At 48.3% G+C, this 21,290-nt stretch overlaps 1 protein-coding gene across 2 annotated transcripts in view; it reads left to right on the forward strand.

The window, feature by feature from the left end:
- Positions 1-21,290, forward strand: part of PACRG (parkin coregulated) — a 432,512-nt gene that overhangs the window by 334,208 nt on the left and 77,014 nt on the right. Inside the window, exon 7 of one of the 2 annotated variants that reach the window (XM_006915042.1) lies at positions 18,863-18,888. The exons of the other annotated variant lie outside the window; for it this stretch is intronic. Coding sequence (XP_006915104.1) covers positions 18,863-18,888 — 26 coding nt within the window. The remainder of the gene's footprint in view (positions 1-18,862; positions 18,889-21,290) is intronic. 2 annotated transcript variants of the gene reach the window in all.

Raw genomic sequence — 21,290 nt, forward strand, 5'->3', positions numbered from 1 at the left:
GAGATAGATAGATAGATAGATAGATAGATTAGATAGATAGATGATCGATAGATGCTAGATAGATGATAGATAGATATAGATGATAGATAGATAAATAGATAGATAGATAGATAGATAGATAGATAGATAGATAGATAGATAGATAGATATAGAGAGACAGACAGACAGACAGACAAACAGGCAAACAGACAGATAGAAGATGGTTTACCAAGTGGATAAATGACAGAAAATATAAACGGGAAAGATATGAGCGAAGGAGAAAATCGAAGTAGAAAAAAATTAGTTTAATTTGTGGCTATTTTACTGAACTTTTAAAAACTTGAAACTGAAATCTTCAGCATAGTTTCCCGCATCTAATCGGTGGGTATTAAGGTTTCTTCGCAAGAAGAAATTTTCCTTCAAATACAGTTATAACTGCTTTTCCATTAGTGCTAATCAATTCTCATCTCTGTGGACAATTCTGGTGCCTTCAGGTGTACAAATCTATCCTGAAATCAGCTTTAGCTATAAAGGAAGGAAAAAGTACCGTCTGTAAATGCTTTTGTCTAGAGGCGTGTCATCAAAATAGAGTCCCCCTCACCTGCTGTCCTTATGAAGCTGGTGGCTCTTTTCTATTCTTATTTTAAATTTTCTCTCTTTACCTTCCGTTTTAAGGGAATTGGCCAGGGACTCATTCAGAGCAAGGGCGATCTTGTTTCTCAGAGGAGCATAGAATGAGCCACATCCAAATGGAGTTTAAAAAAGAAAAAAATAGCTCTCCAGTCCGTGTCAACGTCACGCAGCAAAGAGTGCAGGCACAGTGTCATCTTAAGTGCTTTGAGACCCAGAAGGCACTGCACGGAGCTAGGGGACTTTATTAATGTCGCGGAGGAAGGGGTTTCCAGACACAAGTTTACCTGTGACTCTCCTGACTTCATGCTGTTGTGTGCCGACGCCTTGAGGGAAACTGGAATTAATGGAGAACCGTTTATCTGGGAATACGCTTTATTGAAAGAGCCATTTTTATCTGGTCTTTTAATGTGGCACATGTTCTGACCAAATGAGAGGATTGGAATTATTTGTTTATTAAAATGCTTTTCAGAGTTTTCGTATAATCCATATTACCTGTTTTGATGATGAGAAGTGCTTTTTTTTGCTGATATAGTGAATCAAGATAGCTCAGTACGTTAGAAAGTATCATCTTCAGAGTTAATTCGTTCGTTGATCATTTGTCCAAAACACGGTACCAAGTCCCTAGGTCGTAACAAAGATAGGAACGAGAGCAGCGTCTCTGTTCTGTGGTGTCGAGCCTGCCCAGGCGCTCACCTGAGCCTGCTTCCTCTTTGCACGTGCATTTACACGACTCATCACATCATCCTCACAGCTCCGTCGGGTGGGTGGCACTGCTGTCCTCGCTTTGCAAATGATGACAGTAAGGTACAGAGATGCTAAGAAGCATGCCCAGGGTCACATGGGGGGCCCAGGGGGCCAGGAGGCACTCCGAGGCAGTCTGGCAGCAGAGCGCGTGCGCCTAGGCACAGCGCCGCGGGAGATGCGTGCGCCCTGCTCCCCAGTGCAGCCCCGGCGACACCTGCCGCATTGTCCGGCAACGTGAGAGGCCCCTGACCCGGCAGTGAGCGCGGAGACATGCGGGCATCCAGCGCAGCCGGCCCGGTTCTGGGCGCTTGGAGAGCGGAGCGAGGACGGGCTTCTTGCCCGCGCGCACGCAGCCTGGCCCGGTGGCCGGACCGGGTGGCCAGGCCCGGTGGCTGGGCCCAGTGGTCGGAACCGGCGCACCATCGGCCGGCGGTTCTCATCTGCATTCATCAACCGCAGCAGCGCCCTGCACGCCTGCACGCTCACGGAACTCTAGAGAGGGGGTGCTGTTATTATTCCCATCGGCTGCTGGGGAGCTGGAGCCCCAGGGGTCAAATATCCAGGTCACGGTCACACGGGGAGAAACGGCAGACCCCAGACCCAAACTGAGCAGCCCGCCCAAAGGACCTCGCCTTAACCCCTACGCTTGGTGCCTCCCAGGTCCCTACCGCCTCGGAGAAGAGGAGTGAGTGGGGGCTGGGGGACAGAGGGGTTCAGCGTGTGGCCAGGTGGAAATGACAGCGAGAAAGAGTGCCCGAGGACCCCGTCCTCACCTCAGAACGCACCTCCTCCTCCCCCAGAGCTGTGGCTCTAAGCCTGTTACATACGCACGTGCCTGTATGTGACGTGTGTGTACACAGGGACGTGTGTGTGTACACCCGTTAGGGATATGTGTGCATTGTAGGCGTTATACACCTATATTGCCATATTGCTGTGTGTAGTAATGGCTCAGGCATTTTAAATGTTAAGTGGCATCATTGTATATACATCCTTCTCTGAGACTCGCCTAAAGATATAAAACATCCGGCCATTAAAGAATAGAAAACGATAACATTCATCCGGCCATTAAAGAATAGAAAACGATAATATTTTAATATTGAAGTGTTATTGGACATGTGACACTCGGAAGGGCAGCAGGGGAGAAACTGCTTCGATAAAGACTGAGGACACGGGGCATCTTCTACTCACCTTTGTCTGTTGCCAGTTTTGAGTCTGTCTATAGTTTTTATTTTAAAAAATAGGGGAGAAAAAAAGCGAGGCAGCTAAATTTCTCTCTAATATGGAAAAGCCCTGGGCCTGTTACTTCCGTAGAAACGTTGGCACAACTTGGAGCGGGAATTTCTCTCCTGGAGCAAAATCAGACACTGGGACATTGGCACCCGCTCAGGATGAGACCCCAGCATGCACGCACACACACACGCACGTGCACACGCACACGCACATGCACACACACACACACGCACACACATGCACACACACGCGCACATACACGCACACACACACACACACACATTTACGCGTCTTCCCGCTGTGACCGTATTGTCATCTTCGCAATGAAGCGTGCCATTTTCGTGGTCTGGCGCCACGTCCGTCCCAACGCCACATCGCCTCTTCCTCCCAGTGACTCGTCGGCTGCTCCTGAACAGACACGCAGTCCACGTGAAGCCCCTTCTGTGCCTTTCCTTCTGCCCGAGGGGCTCTGTTTCTTTTCTTTTCTATGCGTTATTAGGGGGAGAAAATAATTCAAGACCTTCAGACGAGCATATCGGATTAGGGAATTTTAGCCGAAAGATCTGATTTGCGGGCTGCGAAACGTAAGGGGATCCACGACGGCCATTTTTCATGCGAAAAACAAGCACATTTTCCTAGGAACAGCCTGAGGCAGAAAAATACTAGCGTCTGAGTTAGGCAGAGTGTCCCCGTAGAAGAACAGATAGAATTTTAACAGAGAGAGAAAGAGAGAAAAACTTAAATAAATGACAGAAATGGAATTAAATGAAACGCACGCACGCACACGCTCGCACGCACACCCCTTCCCCAACGTCTGTGTCGTGCTCGGTTCTGTGATCTCTAACACGTGCTGACCTCACGCTAAGGCAAGCGCTACTAACCTTGGACTTCCACCGCCAAGGGCAAGGGCAAGGGCGTGGGCACGCGTCCCATCCTGCTGAGTTCACGCATACTTTCCGAACGGCACAGCCATGAGTGGGAGAGAGGAAGGGGTCGAATGCCGCGCCTGGCATTCCGCATGTGTCGGCAGAGCTGGGGCCGGAGTCTTCGCTGAGCTCAGATGTTAACCTTTTCATGCTCGGAGCGAGGACACCTGTTAATAATAATGATAAACCGAGGAATACTCAGAATCCCCACTAGTTCCCACGTTCTTTTACTGGCCTCATTTGTGTAGACCTGTAATGGGCTGGCTGACCATCCCGTTTGCTCGGGACTCAGAAGTCTCCCGGATGTAGGACTCCACGGGCTACACCTGGGAGGTGGTCGGTCACCCTGTCCTCATAGGCTGCTGTGCTGCTTCCCCGTGCTGTCTCGGGCGGCCTGGCGTGGGACCCTGGGCCACCGCCAGCTCCCAGAGCCCGGGTCTCGGGGGGGCCGGCAAGCATGGCCACCGCTCAGCAGTTCTGTTCTGAGAGTCCTCGCTTTACCTTATTTCTACATTCTGTCATGTATAAGTTTTCCTAAGTTCTATTTATTATTTCTTACTTTGTAATTTGTAAGACAGTTGTAAAGAAAGCTAAAGAGACAGAAACATATGGGGAAGTAATTTTTAAAGGCAGCATTAAGAAAAAAATGACTAACAAAATTTGTGGAAAAAACCTAGTTTACAGAAAAGGTTTACCGCAAACACGTTTTCCACTTTGTTAGCGTACACATAGTTCATGATTCTTAATCGTAATTATACCTCGGAAAAGGAGTCAGGAGATGTAAAATGTCAGCGGTCAGAGCCGGCTGCTTTGGTCCTGTTGTCCACAGGCGTCCGTTTGCGACCCGTTTCTTTAAGCAACAGCCGTAGAGCCTGCGGGGCTCCCTGAGCCACTGAGGAGAGGGGTCCCCCCACGGACCTGGTGGGGAGCCTCCTGGAGACCGAGCTGCGTCCCAGTGACACTTGGGCAGGTGGCAGCATCAGGCCACCCGCTCGCTGGGCTGTCGTTTATCTACATCCTGCCCCAAGTCCTTGGGAGAGACAGAGAGGAAGAAGCCAGGGCCCCACGCTGGGGGTGCGCGTGCCCCGTAAGCTCGCAGCCTGGCACAGCCCGCCACATAACCGGCCACAGCAGGACCTGTCACTCTCAGAGGCTCTGTCAGGGTCGACTGCGCACAGAGGCCCCCGTGACCCCAACCCTATCGCGAATGCCAGCTCCGTTTCTTCTCCTCGCTCGATGGAGAGCACCGGTTTTGGGGGGAAGACGAGCCGGTGCCCGCACGGCAGGGGGACGCCAGCCGTGGCATCAGAGCGCAGAGTTCAGAGGCGGGGGCCTCCCCGAGGGGCATCCGAGCTGGACTTGGGAGCTGCAGAAGCCTCGAGTGGCCATCCAAGGGGGAGGCATCTCGGGAGGGGACAAGCAGCGTGAGCAGACGGGGGTCAGCAGGCCTGCGGGACAGAGGCCCGGGGAGCAGTGCGGGGGCAGAGACCAGGGGTGCAAGCGCTTCCTGTGACTCCTCAGTGATGGTTGGAAACTAACTGATAACTAAGGGGGAGCAGGACGTGCCTCTGAGTGGACAGCCTCACGCTGTGAGTGATCTCTGAGTCCCGCCCCAGCCTCAGCGCCCTGCCATTTCTGGGTTTTACTCCCGTTAAAAAATTATATAACTATATACGTCTGTGTGTGTGTGTCTATATATTACAGATTCAACTGTTCACTCCCATGTTTTCCCACATTCTGCCAACAGTAATAGAACGAGTTACATAAATTGCCACCAACTGTCAAATTTTCAGGCTTCTCCGTTCTCAGAGTTCAAAGAGAAGCAGCCAGAGGGAGGGTTCTCACGTTGAAACGAGACTAGTCAGCTCGGCCTGCCCAGGGAGGCTGCTAGCAAGTGGATCCCGGATTGACTCCTTGCCTGCAATTTAAGCAATTCACAGCCCCCCCAAAACAAACGAAGTAAAAAATATGAGATTCTACCTAAATTTCATGGATAATTGAGAAAAGGCCAGATTATCCGGGCCTCACTCAGGACTTTTGGTCGCATTAGGAATGAAGAATACCGAAGTGGTTAGGGGACCGGGGTCCCGAACCAGACCCGCGAGTTCCATTTCCTTTCCATCTCTAGCCCGTTGGATGGGCCTTGGAGTGAAGTCGCCAAAGTAAGAGTTTGGGGTGTTGGATGGAGGGAGGTGTCACAAAAAATAAGCACCGTCCGACGCCCGTCGGCCACGACGTCCCGTCACAGAGCACATAGGTAACCGGCCTTCCTCGTCCCCCCGCCCCTCCTTGCCTGCTGACCCACAGTCGTCACTCGCCCCCAGCCAGTTACCTGAACAACCGAGTGCGGATGAGAGGCATCATTTCTGAAGACTTATTCTGATAAGGAACTGTTGGCCTCGGGGTTCCGGCTGCTGCTCTTTCCCCAGTCAGTTCATCGGCTCCTGTAACCACGGTCGCCGTGCGGGTCGCTCCCCCAGCCCGCAGGACAGTGGCGGCTCATTAACATGCGCGGTGTCGCTAGCTCATCGGAAAGGGCCGCAGGCAGGATACCAGCCCTGCTGTGGCCTCGCAGCCTCGTGAGACTAATTGCTTTGAAAATGAAACGAAGAGAAGTGACTTGTCAATTAGGTGTTGCAGGTGAGAGCTCTTCTAGTTAACGCAGGCTGCTGCGACTGGTCCCTGGCGTTGCATGCAGCGCCTCGCGCATCGTATTGGGGTGCTGTGGGTGGCAGCGCATAACCGAGGGAGGTGCGGTCGTGGTTTAATGAGTCCTCCGTAAGGCGAAAATAGGCTGTATGGACGTGCAAATAGAATAAAACGTGTATTTTCATGACAAACAGTGATTTCTAAGAAAATCATAATTAAGTTTTAAATGAACTAAAATTATGGATTTCCGCCTCCAGTGCTGTGGCAGCTTTGGGGGTTCCTCTGCCCCGGTGGGCAGTTTGTGCCGTTCGCTCACGGGCGCTCGCGAACACAGACGGTAACTGTGTTCGCGCACGTTCGTTAAAAGGCGGGAGACAGGATTGCTAACGTTAGGTTGGCCTCGAGATAATTTTCCTCTAGAAGGATTTATATATTTTACGAGGTAACAGATTCTCGCGTTATGAATTCTAACCCACCTTCATGTTATCACAGTATTCAGTTTTCTCTGAGATTATTGTCAATACAAAAATTCTCACCTCCCGGATTACTATTTTCCACATGTGTATGTTTTTATATGTACAGGTAAAAACACTGACAGAGACGAAATACTCCACCTGTTCCTTCTCCCCCTTTTCTCCTTCCTTAATCTCATCAGTCACGCGTGGGAAACTGGGACCATAATGCACGAAGACCGATAACCTGGGAGATCCCGTGGCCAAGACCCACAGCAGGTTATCAGGAGCCGAGAAAGGAGGGCAGCCGAAGATTACAAGCCATGCCTGGGGAGGGGCGAGGGAACAGGGGGAGGAGGGATGTTTAAGGAAACACGTGTTTTTTTAAACTGTGGGGGCTAAAAGAAATTAATACTTTTCCTTCTACCTTCTGAGTTCTTCTAGATGGGCTAATAATCAGATTAACAGGAGAAAATAAAATTTTAATACAGGCACGTGGGGAATTCACATAAGCATGAGAATTCCAAAGACAGTGGGCAGCATTGGGTATATATGACATTTTGGACAAAGGAGAAGAGGGTCTGATGTCTTAGTTTTTAAGAAGTGAGAATGTGTGATTGACAGGTAGTTGAGGAAGAACAGAACACACCTGGCAGGTGAGTTCTTGCTGGGCAACTGGGAAACAATGGGACAGGAGAATCTCCCTGACAGGCACTGCCTGAGGCCCTATTTACTGGACTTAATTCAAATTAGGCTAAGGTGACATCCTAAGATTTCCTTCCTGAAGCAGATTTTTCTCTTAGACCCTCTTGGGCAGGAAGTGGGGGTGGGCCAAAGTTCTTTCTGAGTCTTTCGTTTCTTAATAATCAACTGAAAATCAGTATCCCAAAAGGCATGGTTTTGGGGGTGGCAAAGCCTTGGTCCCCTTCCAGATCCTTGGAGAGGAATGTAAACGGCGGAATAGACTGAAGGAAGAAGTTATGTTTTTGCTGTCCCTTAAGTTTTCCGTAAAGAAGCTACGTCACAGGTCGTCTCAAATCCAGACCTGGCTGATTCCTGCAGAGAGAAAGAAAGAGATGCAGTATCGATTCTTAGGGAGCTGTGTCGGGAAGAGGTGCTGATGTTTGTTGGCATTAGTTCCGATCTGTGAAGTATCACGCTCCTTTTTTTTACCAACGTCGTTACGCATTTTCAGTTTGTTATTAGCTCAGTTTGGTTTGTGTCCAATGTTTCTCGAGGATTTTATATTTTTTCTTTTAAAATATAAAAATTTTATATTTTTTCAGAAATTATATTTGTCAGTGTATCAATGTGACTTTCTGTTTAAAAAAAAAAACTTCATAAAAAGTGATTAAATTTCTTTCAATGAGAAATACTCTTTAGTAACACACACGTCTTTGTAATCTATTGTCCGAGTAGTAATCTCCTCTTAAAAAAGCAGCCTCTCCTTTTAAAAAGTATTTTGTGCTTTTATCCTTTTATTTATAACTTAGATTACAGTCACTCTCTGTACTGAGATGAAAATAATGACCGCTGTCTCTTAAGTCTTTGCCAGATGGAACAGGTGACGCCCAATGTAAAACTCCGAAAACAGCAAAGAAATGAATGTGCAGGGCCTAAAATTTGCAACATATAAATAAACCTCGAAAAACCCCAAAATCAATTGTCATTCTAGGAAATATCCGTCGTGCACATTTTGCTCATTACATGTCTGACATTTCCACTAAATTCAACTCCTTTCCGTTTCTATGCGAGAATAGCACACGGAAACAATAACATGCAAGCCCAGTTACGCATTATCTTTCCTGTTTCCTGGCTCCTCACTCTATAATGCACAGCTAGTAACCCGATCCGTCTTAATATTAGATTAAAATTCACGCAACTAATCTCTTTTTATAAAATCAAAGCATAAGGCTGTCAGGATCCATAACCGTTTCTTTCAAGAAAATGGAAGAACCTAGTATCTATGATCTTATATTTGCAATAAAATTATGAATCGCCGTGCACCGGTACTCAGTGCGGTAGAACAGCAAGACTCGGCGGTCTTAGGAAAGGCAAGCTCCGGATCCGTGGCTACCACGTGAATGTCACCGAGGAGGAGCTGGGACTTGGGCTGCAAAGCTGTCAGGCGTTGGGGAGCATATGGAAGCGGCCTGTTTGGGGCCACAGACGGTCGGTCACAGTTGTCTAACATATTGCCCCTGTCGACACGAGCATAACTTAATAGTCCATTACTGGTGTCACCCTGTCAGTAACCCAGCTTCCATCTCATAATTTAGACTGAGTTTATTTTTGCTTTGTTTACTAAGTAAAGCAATTACTCTGTAGAGAATTGAAATCACTTCTATGCAGAGGCTATTTCTGAGCTTTTCCTTTCTATTCTTTTCTTCTCCTAAGACTTATAAATACCATTCCGTCAAGACGGAATGAAGGTGACGATGACGGCGGTGATAGCAGAGATTAAAATGGAAGCTAAACGTTGCTTTTGCAAAATTGCCAGACTGTTACGTTAAAAATCAGAATTTCTCTGCATTGATCAGTGTGTCGAGAAAAGTTCAGAACTAAAATGACAAATATTCACTTTATTTAGTTATTTTTGGCACGTTGTTGGCTTCGGGGCAGCTTTGGCTGATCATACCTTTGGAATTCATCCTTTTGGTATAGCTTCCTAAATTTTAGTGCAGCAGCTCCCAAAAAGAACGCTAAAATATTTCCTACAATGCAAAAACTATCTTTTTCGTGGGGAATAAAATATAAACTAATTTGGAGAAAGGAAGAGGTCTAGACACGTATTTCATTGATATAAATGTCCACCTCACACTGTGTGAATTGACATCTCCTAGAATTGATGTTACAAGCTAGTAAGAGAAAAAGAGGGGAAAAAAAGTCCCTTTCTACCAAAAATATTTGTCGCTGTCCACTGTTAGTTTATTAAATAGAAAAGTGCATTAGCTAACATGAGAGGATTTTTTTTTCCTCCTAATTTATTGCGATTTTCAATTTCAAAGGAGACTTATTTAAAAGTAGATTTAATAGCAGTGGGCAGACAAGCTGTATCTGTGGGGAGCTACGAACAGAAGCGTGAGTCACCGTGGTCTGCAGCTGGCTCTCAAATTCATTTACTAAATAAGGTCGTGAGCAATATGAGGTGCATTTTCCTGACACCTTTCCCTGCTGACAAGGAGTCGGGTGAATTCAGTGAAGAAAGTACACAGTGAACTATTGTTAGCGTTTATCAGCACATGTGATGAGTGGCCCTGAAGGACAGCATCTTATCATCCAAACTTCTCAGTGGCCTCAGTCAAGAGGAGCAGGCGTGAATCTAAACAGGACTAATATAACAGCCCATCTCTCTGTAAGAGTGGAACTTGCAAAAGGAACCAGAAGATGGATTCGGGTGGGCAAGGTTGAAAGTGATTATAAGTTGATCTACCATTTTATATTTCATTAATCATATCCTAAATCTATAATAAAAAAATAATAACTACAGTGGGTGATTAGGTATAAAGTAGAGATTGAATGATACGAACAACAAATAATTGTTAATATTGACAGGTTACGGTACAGGAATTACCTAATTTCACAGATGAGGATCGCACAAAATGAGACAACTACCACATAATGTTTATTCTAAGGGAATAATATGACTTTACTGAGTTTTTTAATTCCTTCATATTGATTTTTTTTTCATAATGCGTGAAATAAACATACATCAACCTAGTTAATACTTGAACAAGGTCCCAACACATGCAAACCATAATTCGATATGAAGCATGTGACAGAAAGGAAATATTGTATTGTTAACAGCCAAAAGCCGTTTGTGGCCATTCCATACATTTAAAATACACAGATGCCTTCCCGTTCTTGATTTTCCCTGAAAAAGCCAGTGTGACTCGGAGGCGAAAGAAGTCTAAGACAGTCCCTTAAAACCGACGTCCAGTCCCCCAGTCCGTGTACTCGGTCCTTGCGCTAAGCCCCCTAAAAGCCTCTGGGAACGCCACACTGCGCCTGTCGGGACACCTCAGTCCTCCTCCGAATGCTCTGTGAGTTTAACCGTTGGCAAGTGTCCCCGCCTGGACCGTCATCACTGTGCAGCGTGCTTGCGAAGCCCGCGAGAGTCGTGGCTTATTCTTCCGTATAGTGAAAAAAATACTACTAAAGATAACGGAGCAGTCAGATCAGGTGACAGCTGCGTAGGGCCTACCAAAGGGAGGCCGGCAGGACGTATCAATTTGCTTCTCTTAACGAACTTTACCTGCGGCCCATACGTAGTCCTTCTCGAGTGTTTATGGAACTGTCGTAGAAGTTTAGGTGTTTGTGCACCGAAGTCCCATCCGTTCCACGATGCACGATGCCCTTCTAGAAGGCGAGCTGGTGCCAGGTGCTCAGCGCCTGTCGAACACGAGGGAAGAAAATAACCACCGGGGAGTCCTCATCAAACAATCTTCCCGCCGAGGAGAAAGCAGAGGCCACCAGAGGGGCCAGAGCATGACACATGGCCTCGGAAGGTCCGGCCCTGTCCGGCGCGTCCATTCCTGCCGGCTGAGGGCCGTAAGCTCTGAGCCTCGCCCCCACCCCGCCCCCAGCGCCACCTTCTCAACACGTGAAGAGCTACATCGAGGGCTCAGACTGGTCAGAGCACGTTAAAGCGGCCATTACATGTCTGGATTCAAGCGAGGAGCTGACTCTCAGTTGAATTTATGTTCCCTGTTCCCCTCGTGCCAAGATAAAATAACATCAGTTCGCGGCACGGCCAGTTCGTACTAAGGGGCACGGCCTGAATCTTTAAAGAGCTGCTTCCCCCTTAGGATAAAGCCGGACAAAGGACGTGATAAGTGAAAATCAGCAAGCTGTTTAAATTGGCAAATAACCGTGTTTCGGCGGGAAAGACGGCATTTCATTTCGGGGTCCAAATGCGGCCTAGCCAGTGAGACTTCCTGACACTGGCAGCTCTGGGCCCTAGTTCATGAGGTCGCGAACAGACCCAAAGTTTCTCCCGACTTAAAAGTGACTCCTTCCAAGTAAGAGCGGCTTCATCGACGTGTCCGTCACTTCGCTGGAGCCTCATGGGATGCAACTCCATTCTTTCTCTGAGGCTCGCGCGATAGATTCTAATCACAGAACCTTTCTCACCTGTTTAAAAAATTTCCTTTGGCTCTTAACACTGTCTTATGACAGCGACACTTAGTGCCGACTTTTCACTGGCGGAGTTAGAAATTCTCCAGGCGACGTGGCGATTCCTCAAAGCTCAGGTACGAATTCTGCGGCTGTTTCACATCTCACAGGAACGTGTCACAATCTCGTGTACCGTTCCATCATCAGTCTAATAAAAACACTAATGTTTGGTTCTAGTAATATTTCCCACATGATAAGAGTCACTGTTTTATGGAGTAAATGAACAGACCTCTGAGGTCAGCCTAAACAATTGTCTTCAAACTTACCGTGATGAACAAAATATGTTTTCTGATCTTATTGTGGGGCTAAAAAAACAAACCTTTTTCTCCCACGGTCTGAGTTCTTCTAGCTGGGCTAACACTCAAGTTAACAGAGACAGATTAACAGAAGGAAATAAAATTTTAATACAGGCACCGGGGGGATTCGCTTAAGCATGAAAATCCCAGCGAGGCAACGTTGGGTGTATGTGACTTTGGGACAAAGGAGAAAAGCGAGAAAGGGGGTCTTAGATTTCAGAAGTAAGGTCAGGCGACTGGCAGGTACTGGAGGAAGGGGAAACACACCTGGCAGGCACGTTCTCGCTGGGCAACCGGAAGCTATGGGCACAGGGGCTTCTCGTAAACCTGCCGGGAGCCTCGCTGACCACGGCCAAGGTGAAATGCTTACGGTGCTATGTCACCTTCCCGAAGCAGGTTGTCCTATCTGAATCTCTGAGAAAAAGGGGAGTAGGAAACTCTTCCCGAGTGTGTCGGGCTTCCCTTGACTCGGGTGCGTAATAACCTGCACGCCAGAGTGGCACATTCTGGGGACACGCGTGCCGGAACGCCCATATTGTTCCCCAATAACACAGAAGTGTAAAGTTTACATCCACAGGTGGCTTTTTGCATGAGAATTTAGACCTTGGCCATAGTTGGCTGAGTATTTTCGTAACTTAAATGTAGGCGTCTGTCTATATAATGGAACTTTAAAAATAAAAAAGTAAGCCTTTAGACAAGAACGCATTTGCCGTGATTCTCGGTATTTAAACCGGTTGCACGTGACAGAGCGACTCGTGAAGACACTTGCTCGGCATGGAGACGATGGAAGGTGGTTCTTAGTCCCTTCCCGCCACGGTGCTTGCCCGTGGCCGCCATCTGCAGCCCTCCGGCTCCGTCGCAGCCAGGGACACGGGCGAGCAGGAGGTGCAGCCCAGGCCAGTTCGTCCTCTTCCGACGATTCGGTCCGAGCCACCAGGCGGGGCGCAGCACAGCCAGCGTCACCTCGGCCGGGGGGCCGGCGTCCGGCGAAGGCGGTCGGAGCCTGAGCAGAGCGGGGAGGACGCCCCCGTGCGGGAAGCGGGGTGATGGCCCCGCCGTGGCACTGGAACAGGGAGTGGCAGGAGGAAAGTGTGACGTTGGTCCCCCGACTTCAGAGCTCGCACGGCGGTCGTGCAGGACAATGTCCTTGTCTGTGGGGCGCACACACTGACATGTGTGGGGCTGTCTCACGCTGAGCGAGGTCTGGAGTGTCTTGTCATGCGATTACCGCCATGCGAATGTATTTTCTTATTAAGTCCCTATTAATGTCCTTTTTCCTATTGTCTTGGTGGTTTTCTTTCTTACCGATTTGTATAAGCTTTTTGAAAATAAAGGAAATTAGCCTTTGTCAGTTATATATATTGCAAATATCTCCACTTCACGCTTATAGATAAATTCACTCATCCTTTCTTTTCGACCATTAAGGGATTTTGCTTACTTCTGTTTCCACATTTTAAATCTTTGTTCTATCTGGAATTTATATTGGTTTAAATAAACAGATAAAGATCTACTTGTATATTTTTTCAAATGGTTAGTCAATTGTCCCAGCATCTTAAAACACATAGCCTCTTTTATCTTCATGTTTGAAACACAGCCTCGATCACAGTCTGTAAATTCCCATACTACTTGAACCTCATTCTTTCTGGTCTCCACTCTGTTCTTAACTACTTCTTCTCCAGCACCAAACTGCTTCTGTTATTAAAGCTTCATAATCTGCTGTAATAGCGTGTTGTCTGGTAGAAACTTCTGCAGTGCAAAACGGACGCTGTCCACTAGTCACATTCCATTCTTGAAGTAAATTTTTATTTTATTTCTATTTAATTATATTTCAAAAAGCCATAGATGGCTACTGACTACCATTTTGAATAGAAAAGTTTTAATATCTTGGGGGTCAGGCCCTACTCATTAACCACCTTTCCAGATTTTGCCAGACTATTATTGCCTCATGTATATTTTTCCTTATTTTTTTCTTTTCATAAAAAAAAAAAAATTAAATTTTCTGGTCACCCAGAAAGTCACATTGAATTCATAGAACACTTCAAGTAGAATTGTTACAGTTAGAATACTCTATTTTCAAGTCTTCTTTTAAGTCCTTCGATAGAGTTTTAAAGTTTTCTTTACATAATTTTATATGTCCCCTTTCAAGACCGTTCAGAGGTATTTTACTTTTTACTTTTTTTGTTTGTTTGTTTTGTTATAAATGAATTGTTTCCTTCCATTTGTTTCACTATGTTTTCCCATTACCCTCTATTTATATACAGTACAGCTATTGTATGGATATTTATAATCTTAACTGAATTCTTTTATTTATAGTTCTTTGGGTAATTCACTTTGCATTTTCTGGTTATTAGTCATGAATTCTGCAAAAGGTAGCATAACCCTTCTACTATTTATACTTTTTACTTATTTCTCTTGTTTCCCACCCTTGCTTACTATTTCTATTGCACTTTTAAATAGTTGTAGTGATGGTCAACATTGTTGTCTGGTTCCAGGTTCTAATAGAAACATTTTTAGTGTTTTATCATTAAGCCAAACAACAGGCCAAAGAAACGTCTTGTCTTACCAACACTTTTAACATTAGACGTGGACGTTGCCGTTTGTCAAAATGCCTTTTTTTGGTATCTTCTAGTTATGTGATTTGCATCCTTAGCCGTCTCAACTATATACTAATTTGACCCATTTATAAATTTTTGTTGGCCCACCTATGTATTCCGGAAATAAATGCCACTTGCTTGTGGTATGTTTTTCTCCTAATGTTCTGCTAAATCTCTTTCATAATTACTTTAAGATTTCGTAAAGTTGAGAGTCATGATCTAATTTGGAGCCATTTCCGTCAGATTTTGGTGTCAGGGTGTGCCAGCATTTTCAGAAAGGATGGCGGAGGCTTCTTTCTTTCAACGGAGTTTGGAAAGGATTACATAAGGGGGGTAACCATGCCTCGGAGCGGGGAGTGAACCCACTCTGAAAGCCGCCTGCATCTGGCATATGTTTAAAGGCAACTTAGCAGCTTTAACAACCTTGCTCATTGTTACGCGTCTGTTTTCTGTCTCCTCTGGAGTGGGTTTTGGCGGACTCCATTTTCCTTGACTAGGCAGCTATCGACGACGCTACCCAAATGCTGATTTCGGGAAAAGAATGTCTAGGAGAAGCACGATGTTTCAAGTTTTAGGTTTGCCGAGTTTATGATGCTTGCGGGCCGCCAAGGTGGAAACGGCCAATGAGCAAGTAGAATAAATGTCTTAGAGATATTTACGAAAGAGCTCGGCTGGAAAGATGCCGCCTGCATAGCCGTGTGGGTTAATGAGCTCACCCAAGAAAAACGAAGAGACATGGTCACCGCTGGAACCCGGGAGACCCTAACATTTAACTGGGTCGGGGAGACCTGGCTCTTACCAAAAGTATAATGAGCCAGTTTCCTTACCATTTGCATTAAAGGCACCGGAACCCTGGGGATGACGTGAAGACAGGACAGTAGGGGCAGCAAAGGGGCGTCTTCCCCAGCAGAGGGACCAGGGTGAGAGAGGTGGACACCAGGGGACTTTCCCAATACCAAGGAAACTGAAGAAAAAGAACTTAGACCAAAACCTGATGGAGGGTAGTCTAGGGCGGAGGAGAATCACGAGACCAGCGAACGCACAAGCCTGCCGTCAAGCAGAAAGGGGAAGAAAACGAAGAGGAACAAACACTCGCGGCAGGAGCTTAAGAGAAATATTTATAAATGCCTGGAAGCTCTATAGTTAACATAGAGCTCGGCTAGAAGAGAAACAAACCGAGAGATAGAAAACGTAAGTTAGACTTCGAGGGTTTAAACAAACCAAAGTCGACTCTGACTATTTCTAAGATCCTTCCCCAAAACCCTGCACGCCGCAGACAGTCTCCCCAGCACGTGTTCACACACGCGCACGCGTGCACATGCACCGTGCAGCGATGCAAACTTATGATAACGTGACGCTCGTGGCTGGAACGTAGCTACCCCCCCCCATTTGCAGCCCAGTTTATTCTAATCATCGTCACTCAAGGCACCATCTTCCGAGAACGAAGCCACCTAGTATTAAGGCTCCGCTGCCCTTAGCACTGTGACTTGGCGACATTCCATCTGCTTGCTTTCAACGTGCCTCGTCTAATTAGAACCTTCAATAATCCATGTAAAAACGATGACCGTTTGTACGTACTTTATCTGCAGCCTTCGTTCCCCAGGAGAAGCTCTGAAGCCCGCAGCATCCACCGGCACGCCTCTGCGGGGAAGTTTCTCTGAGCCCTGCAAGGCCTGGGCCCTGGACCTCAGCGTGGTGGGCAGCCGCAGGGCCCGGTGTTGGAGAGGGAGCGGGCTGAGTGAGGGGTCGGGGGTGTCAGCCCTGTTCAAGGTATAACGGTCAGTGGATGAACGAGCTCCAGGTCCCAAGGGGCAGCTCAGGCCCAGGAAATCTGCTCCCCCACGACAGAAGCCCAGCCGCAGAGACTGGGGAACCGGAGTGGGAGTGGGGGGGTGGCAGCTCACCTGGATGCCGGCGCCCGGACAGGGGCCCCGGGTGCAGAGCACCCAGACAGCTCGGACAGGCAGCAACCTTGGCACACGTCCCGTGGAATTCACACTCACACGCGCTTAGGTAACTGTCTCATCCCCCGTCTGCTGCTGATAAATCAGCTTCCTATTTTCCTAAGAAAATAGGAACATCACGTAAGAACAACCACACCTTCCGCCAAAAAGAGAATCAGCTTATCTACCACAGAACCCACATGTCCTGCCGTCCTTCCCCCCACGAAGGACACAGTGTTGACCGCGCTGCTCCCTAAAGCCAGCCCATCGAGAGTTTCAGCCTCCCGAGGCCTTCATCTCTGAATTCGTTCGCCGCGTTGTGAAAATTCCCTGCCTCCCACGTTCTTTTACGTCTGCCACAGCGTTTCTCTGTCTTTCTCTTCAGCGTCGAAGGTGTCCCTGCTCCCTTCATCCCCGTCCCCAGCGCCCGCCCCGTCCCTCCACAGCCCACGCAGCGGGCCTCCCGTCCCCTTCGCTCATCGAGACGCGTCTTGTCCAGGCCCCCAGCGCCTTCATTTTCCAAGCCAGGGGACGGGTCCTTGTTCCCATCTTACCCGAGCTCTCGGCGGCTCTGACCTGCACTCAGTCTTCTTGGATTCGGCGAGATGGGCTCCTGTGGCCCTCGCAGCTTGTGTCACTCCCCCCGCCCCCTGCCCCGGCCTCACGGCCCCGCAGGCCACACGGCTCGGCTCCCGGTCCATCTCTGTTCTCCAGCCCCCTCGTAACCTTGGTGTTGTCGGGGGACAGCGCTGTCTGTGTGAGGGGAAGTCTGTTGGCATCTTCGTGTTGAGGGCGGGTGAGGGTGCTGCCGTAAGCACCCCACAGCACCCCGCGGGCCCAGCCGTCCCTCGGCCCCCGCCCCGCTCCCGGAGGCCCCGTCTTCCGTCACTGTCTCACCCTTTCGCGGTTAGAGAAGGAAAGTGCTTCTCGCAGCCAGCGCCGATTAAACAGCGTGTGTACGAACGCTGCGTTTTCTAGGGTTTGACCGTTTCAGCGATGGAGAACGACTATTTTGTAAATGGAAACACTGCTACTGAAACCGGAACGCCGTCAACAGAATGATGTCGTTTGTTTCCAAAGACTATCCATGTACTGGCGCGATGCGAAAATAATGATAAAAGCGAGCTATTTCGTGGCAGATTTGGGCGTGAGGTTAGGACCATGATCCGCGAGTTCTCTCGGGGCGAACTCTGCCGCTGCCAGCGCCGCCGGCGAGTATTCTCGGGGCAAATGGGAAGTGGGTTAAAATCAAAGCATCGTCGCCTATGAGCTTATTACCGCTCTCCCATTATCGCGTGAGTTCTGGGCAAAGACCCCGTCTCGTCACTGCAAGAAGCCGTGACATCTGGCAGAGAGGTGTGTGCCAGGCGCAGCAGAGTGAGCTGGGCGCCCTCTGCTCAGTCGGAGGCGGAGGACCCGGGCCGGGCTCGGGGACCAGGGACCCTCCCTCTCTGCAACGACACCTCCCATGTTCACTGGGCGCTTTCTGTGAGCTTCACGTACGTTCTTCTCCGTGTACCCAGGAGCTGTGGCTCTCCACCCCGGTGCCAGGGCCTCCTGGGACAGCTAAGTGGCACAGGCGGGCTGGGAGGTGGGTCCCCGTTAAGCCCTCCTGCCGCCCATAGTGGACTTGGGAGCGGGAGTCAGATGTAGGCTTGAGAGCCCAGCTCGGAGGCAGAGGGAGGAATGTAGGAAAAGACAGTGGGCACAAAAGCTCACAGAGCACCGGAGATTCCTCGAGGCAGAGGGAAGAATGTAGGAAATGACATTGGGCACAAAAGCTCACAGAGCACCGGAGATTCCTCCACGACATAGCCTAAGCTGAATTAAATAAGATTCTTTAATCCACTACTTACAACCAGAGGTCATTTTTTGAAACTTCCAATCGTATGTCTGATTCAGAGATGTACAATGTGCGTCTGTATATCTTTAATTGTATGTCTTGAGACAATATCTGTGGAAGTTTAATGTGGGCGATCTCTTAGGAACGTTACAAAAAATATATAGAACATCCTTATTAACGTAATTTATCAATAATGATTAAAAAGTATTGCGTATTTACCAAGTGCCGGATACCATCCCAAAGGCCTCCATGGATTATTTTATTGAATCCTCACCACGGCCGTAAGAAGCAAGGTTCATTATTTTCCCCAGTTCTGAGAAAGACAAATTTAGGCTGAGAGACGGTATAGGACTTGGGGTGAGTCACGCGAGTGAGGGCCGGGCTGAGCTGACAGCAAGGGGGGGGCTCTGAGCCGCTGTCCGCTGTTCTAACAACCGTGCATTAGAGACGAGACAAAGCAAGAGGCAGTAATACAGTCCAAGAATAAAACAAGCCTTACCATCGGCACATCGCTGCTGAAACAGTCTTAGTGACAAGCAGGCGTTTTGGAGACAAAATCCATAAGGAAATAATGAAGCAGGTCTGCCTCAGCTGTCTAGAAAGCGTTTCATTATCTTGTAAGTAAACGTTACGTAATAAATAAATAAAGATTCTTCTTCCCCACATCTTGTTCGGAGTCACCCCTTTCCTAGTTATTCGTGACTTTGTTTATTTGTTCGTGTTCTCAAATAAAATAGAACCCGAAGCTAGGGATCCTCTGAAAATTGCTCACCTTCAGAGTCTAAATTTGGGCATTGAAAGAATGATGTCCCTTCCCTCCCGAGCGGGCTTGGGCAGGGAGGGGACCAGCGGTGACTCAGCCCTGCCGGAGCCAGGCTCTGTGCAGGCTGCGTATGCATGCTCCCTCACCGAACCCCGCAAAGGAGACATCACCCCTTTATTAATATCGCCATTTACTGCTAAAAAGCTCAGGCACACGGGGTCACGTTTCATGACCGCACAGCGTGTCTTCCGTCGAATCCAGAGTCCTAGGCCTCGGCGATGACCAGGAAAGGGAGGCATTTGCAGTCAAGGGGACGATTTAAAAATAACAGTGGCCGTAAATAAACAAACAAGCAAAGGCGAAGAGATGAGATTCTGAGAGCGCCAGAGCCGCCCTGCGCCCCGTGCGCACCGCGCAGGCAGAAGCCTTCGTGCCGGTGGGTTTGGGGAAGCCTCGGGGTTGAAGGTCACTCGCACACCGATGACAGGGAACGCTGCCTGTCGACAGGCTCGCCTCCTGGCCCGGGGAGGACCCTAGGCCCTGGGGACTTGCGCAGCCAGCCCGTTAAGGGTGGGGAAAATTGCTAACCGCAGCTCCGAGAGCCACTGATCTGCTTGAGGGAGTGAGCATACAGACGGCTGCATCCCGGTGACCTGGGGATGTCCAAATTCAGAACAGAGGACACCAAACCCGAAAGCTGAATGGAACTCTGTCCCTAAATAATTAATCAAACTGATCGAATGATGACGAGAAACTGGTAATTCTTAAAAACGTTTATGATAGAATACAGAATTAACTGGAAATTCAGGAAAACCTACCACAAAGAATATTTCAGTTGGGAAACGTGTTCACAGAAGAACTGGGCTGGGTTTTTCGGGAGCAGCCTTCTGGAAATGAGAGCTCCCCAGGGGTCATCGCCATCGCCCACGTGACGTGCGTGTCAACGAGGAGAATGCGCCAACAAAAGAGTTTGCACGGGAAAACACTTTAAAAGCACCGTTTGCGCAAGCTCACCAACAACGAAGAAGGAATAGAATTGACAGCAATCCCGAAAGCCCTGAGACATGTGTCCAGGCTGCCCTGGCCAGAACATTCTTTTGAAATTTGGAGCACTAAGAGACAACGTAGGCTCTGCGGAAAATGAAACAAGGAAACGTTTATAAATGTTAACGTTTCTAAAATTACTAGGACTGCACTCTCTGCATCCAGAGTAATTAAAATAATTGACGGTAATGCTTAATATGTTACTTTTGAAAAATCATGTAGAGTTGAAGTAATATCGGAACGTCATAGAGAAAATTAATGATTATTGAGCTGAAAAGGGAAAATGAATGAGACCGTAATGCCATTGGGATTATTTGACTTAATGTGTAGACATCTCGCCTTAAGTAATTACCAATTCACTTTTACTAAAAAATTTAGTAGGTATGGTTTGTGTATATCCTACAAAAGAAAAAAATAAGTAAAACAATATTAAGAATGAATTAAGATGTTAAGAAGAAAAATAGGCATCCCATTGAGAAAGCATTTGCTGACTGCCCGCTGTGCTCCAGGCGGCATGCTAGGCATGACTGGCAAGGGGCAAGCAGGCCCTGGAGGAGGAATGAGACAGGGTCCTGCGCCCTCCCCCCCTGCCCCCCAGAAACCTGCAGTCAGAAGCAGCTTAGGGAGAGGAGTGACTTTTGCTGGCTTTGGCTTGTGGTGGGCTTTCAAGAGGCTGAAAACTGAGATAAATGTGTTTAGGGACAGCGAGATGGCCTGAAAACAGGCCGGTGGGGGTGGGGGAGGGGAGTTTCTAATTGCATTGTTTTTCTAAATAGTAAGCAGAGAATAAAATTGGAATGGGCCGACCCTCTCGCTTAGGTTCCCTGGATTAGGCGCTGAGATGGCGAGTCTCCTGCAGAAACGGTACCTGTAAGGGAGTGAAAGAAGCGGGGACACCGAAGGGGGCTGCGATGCAGAGGGAGCAGGGGTCCCCGCTGATCTCCGGGGGTGTCAGGGGGATGGGTCTTTGTCCCCAGGCGGCAGCCAGGGGTTGATGTGGGCCGCCCAGGGAGGGAGGT

The sequence above is a fragment of the Pteropus alecto genome, unplaced genomic scaffold (assembly GCF_000325575.1).
Source record: "Pteropus alecto unplaced genomic scaffold, ASM32557v1 scaffold195, whole genome shotgun sequence".
NCBI lineage: Eukaryota > Metazoa > Chordata > Mammalia > Chiroptera > Pteropodidae > Pteropus > Pteropus alecto.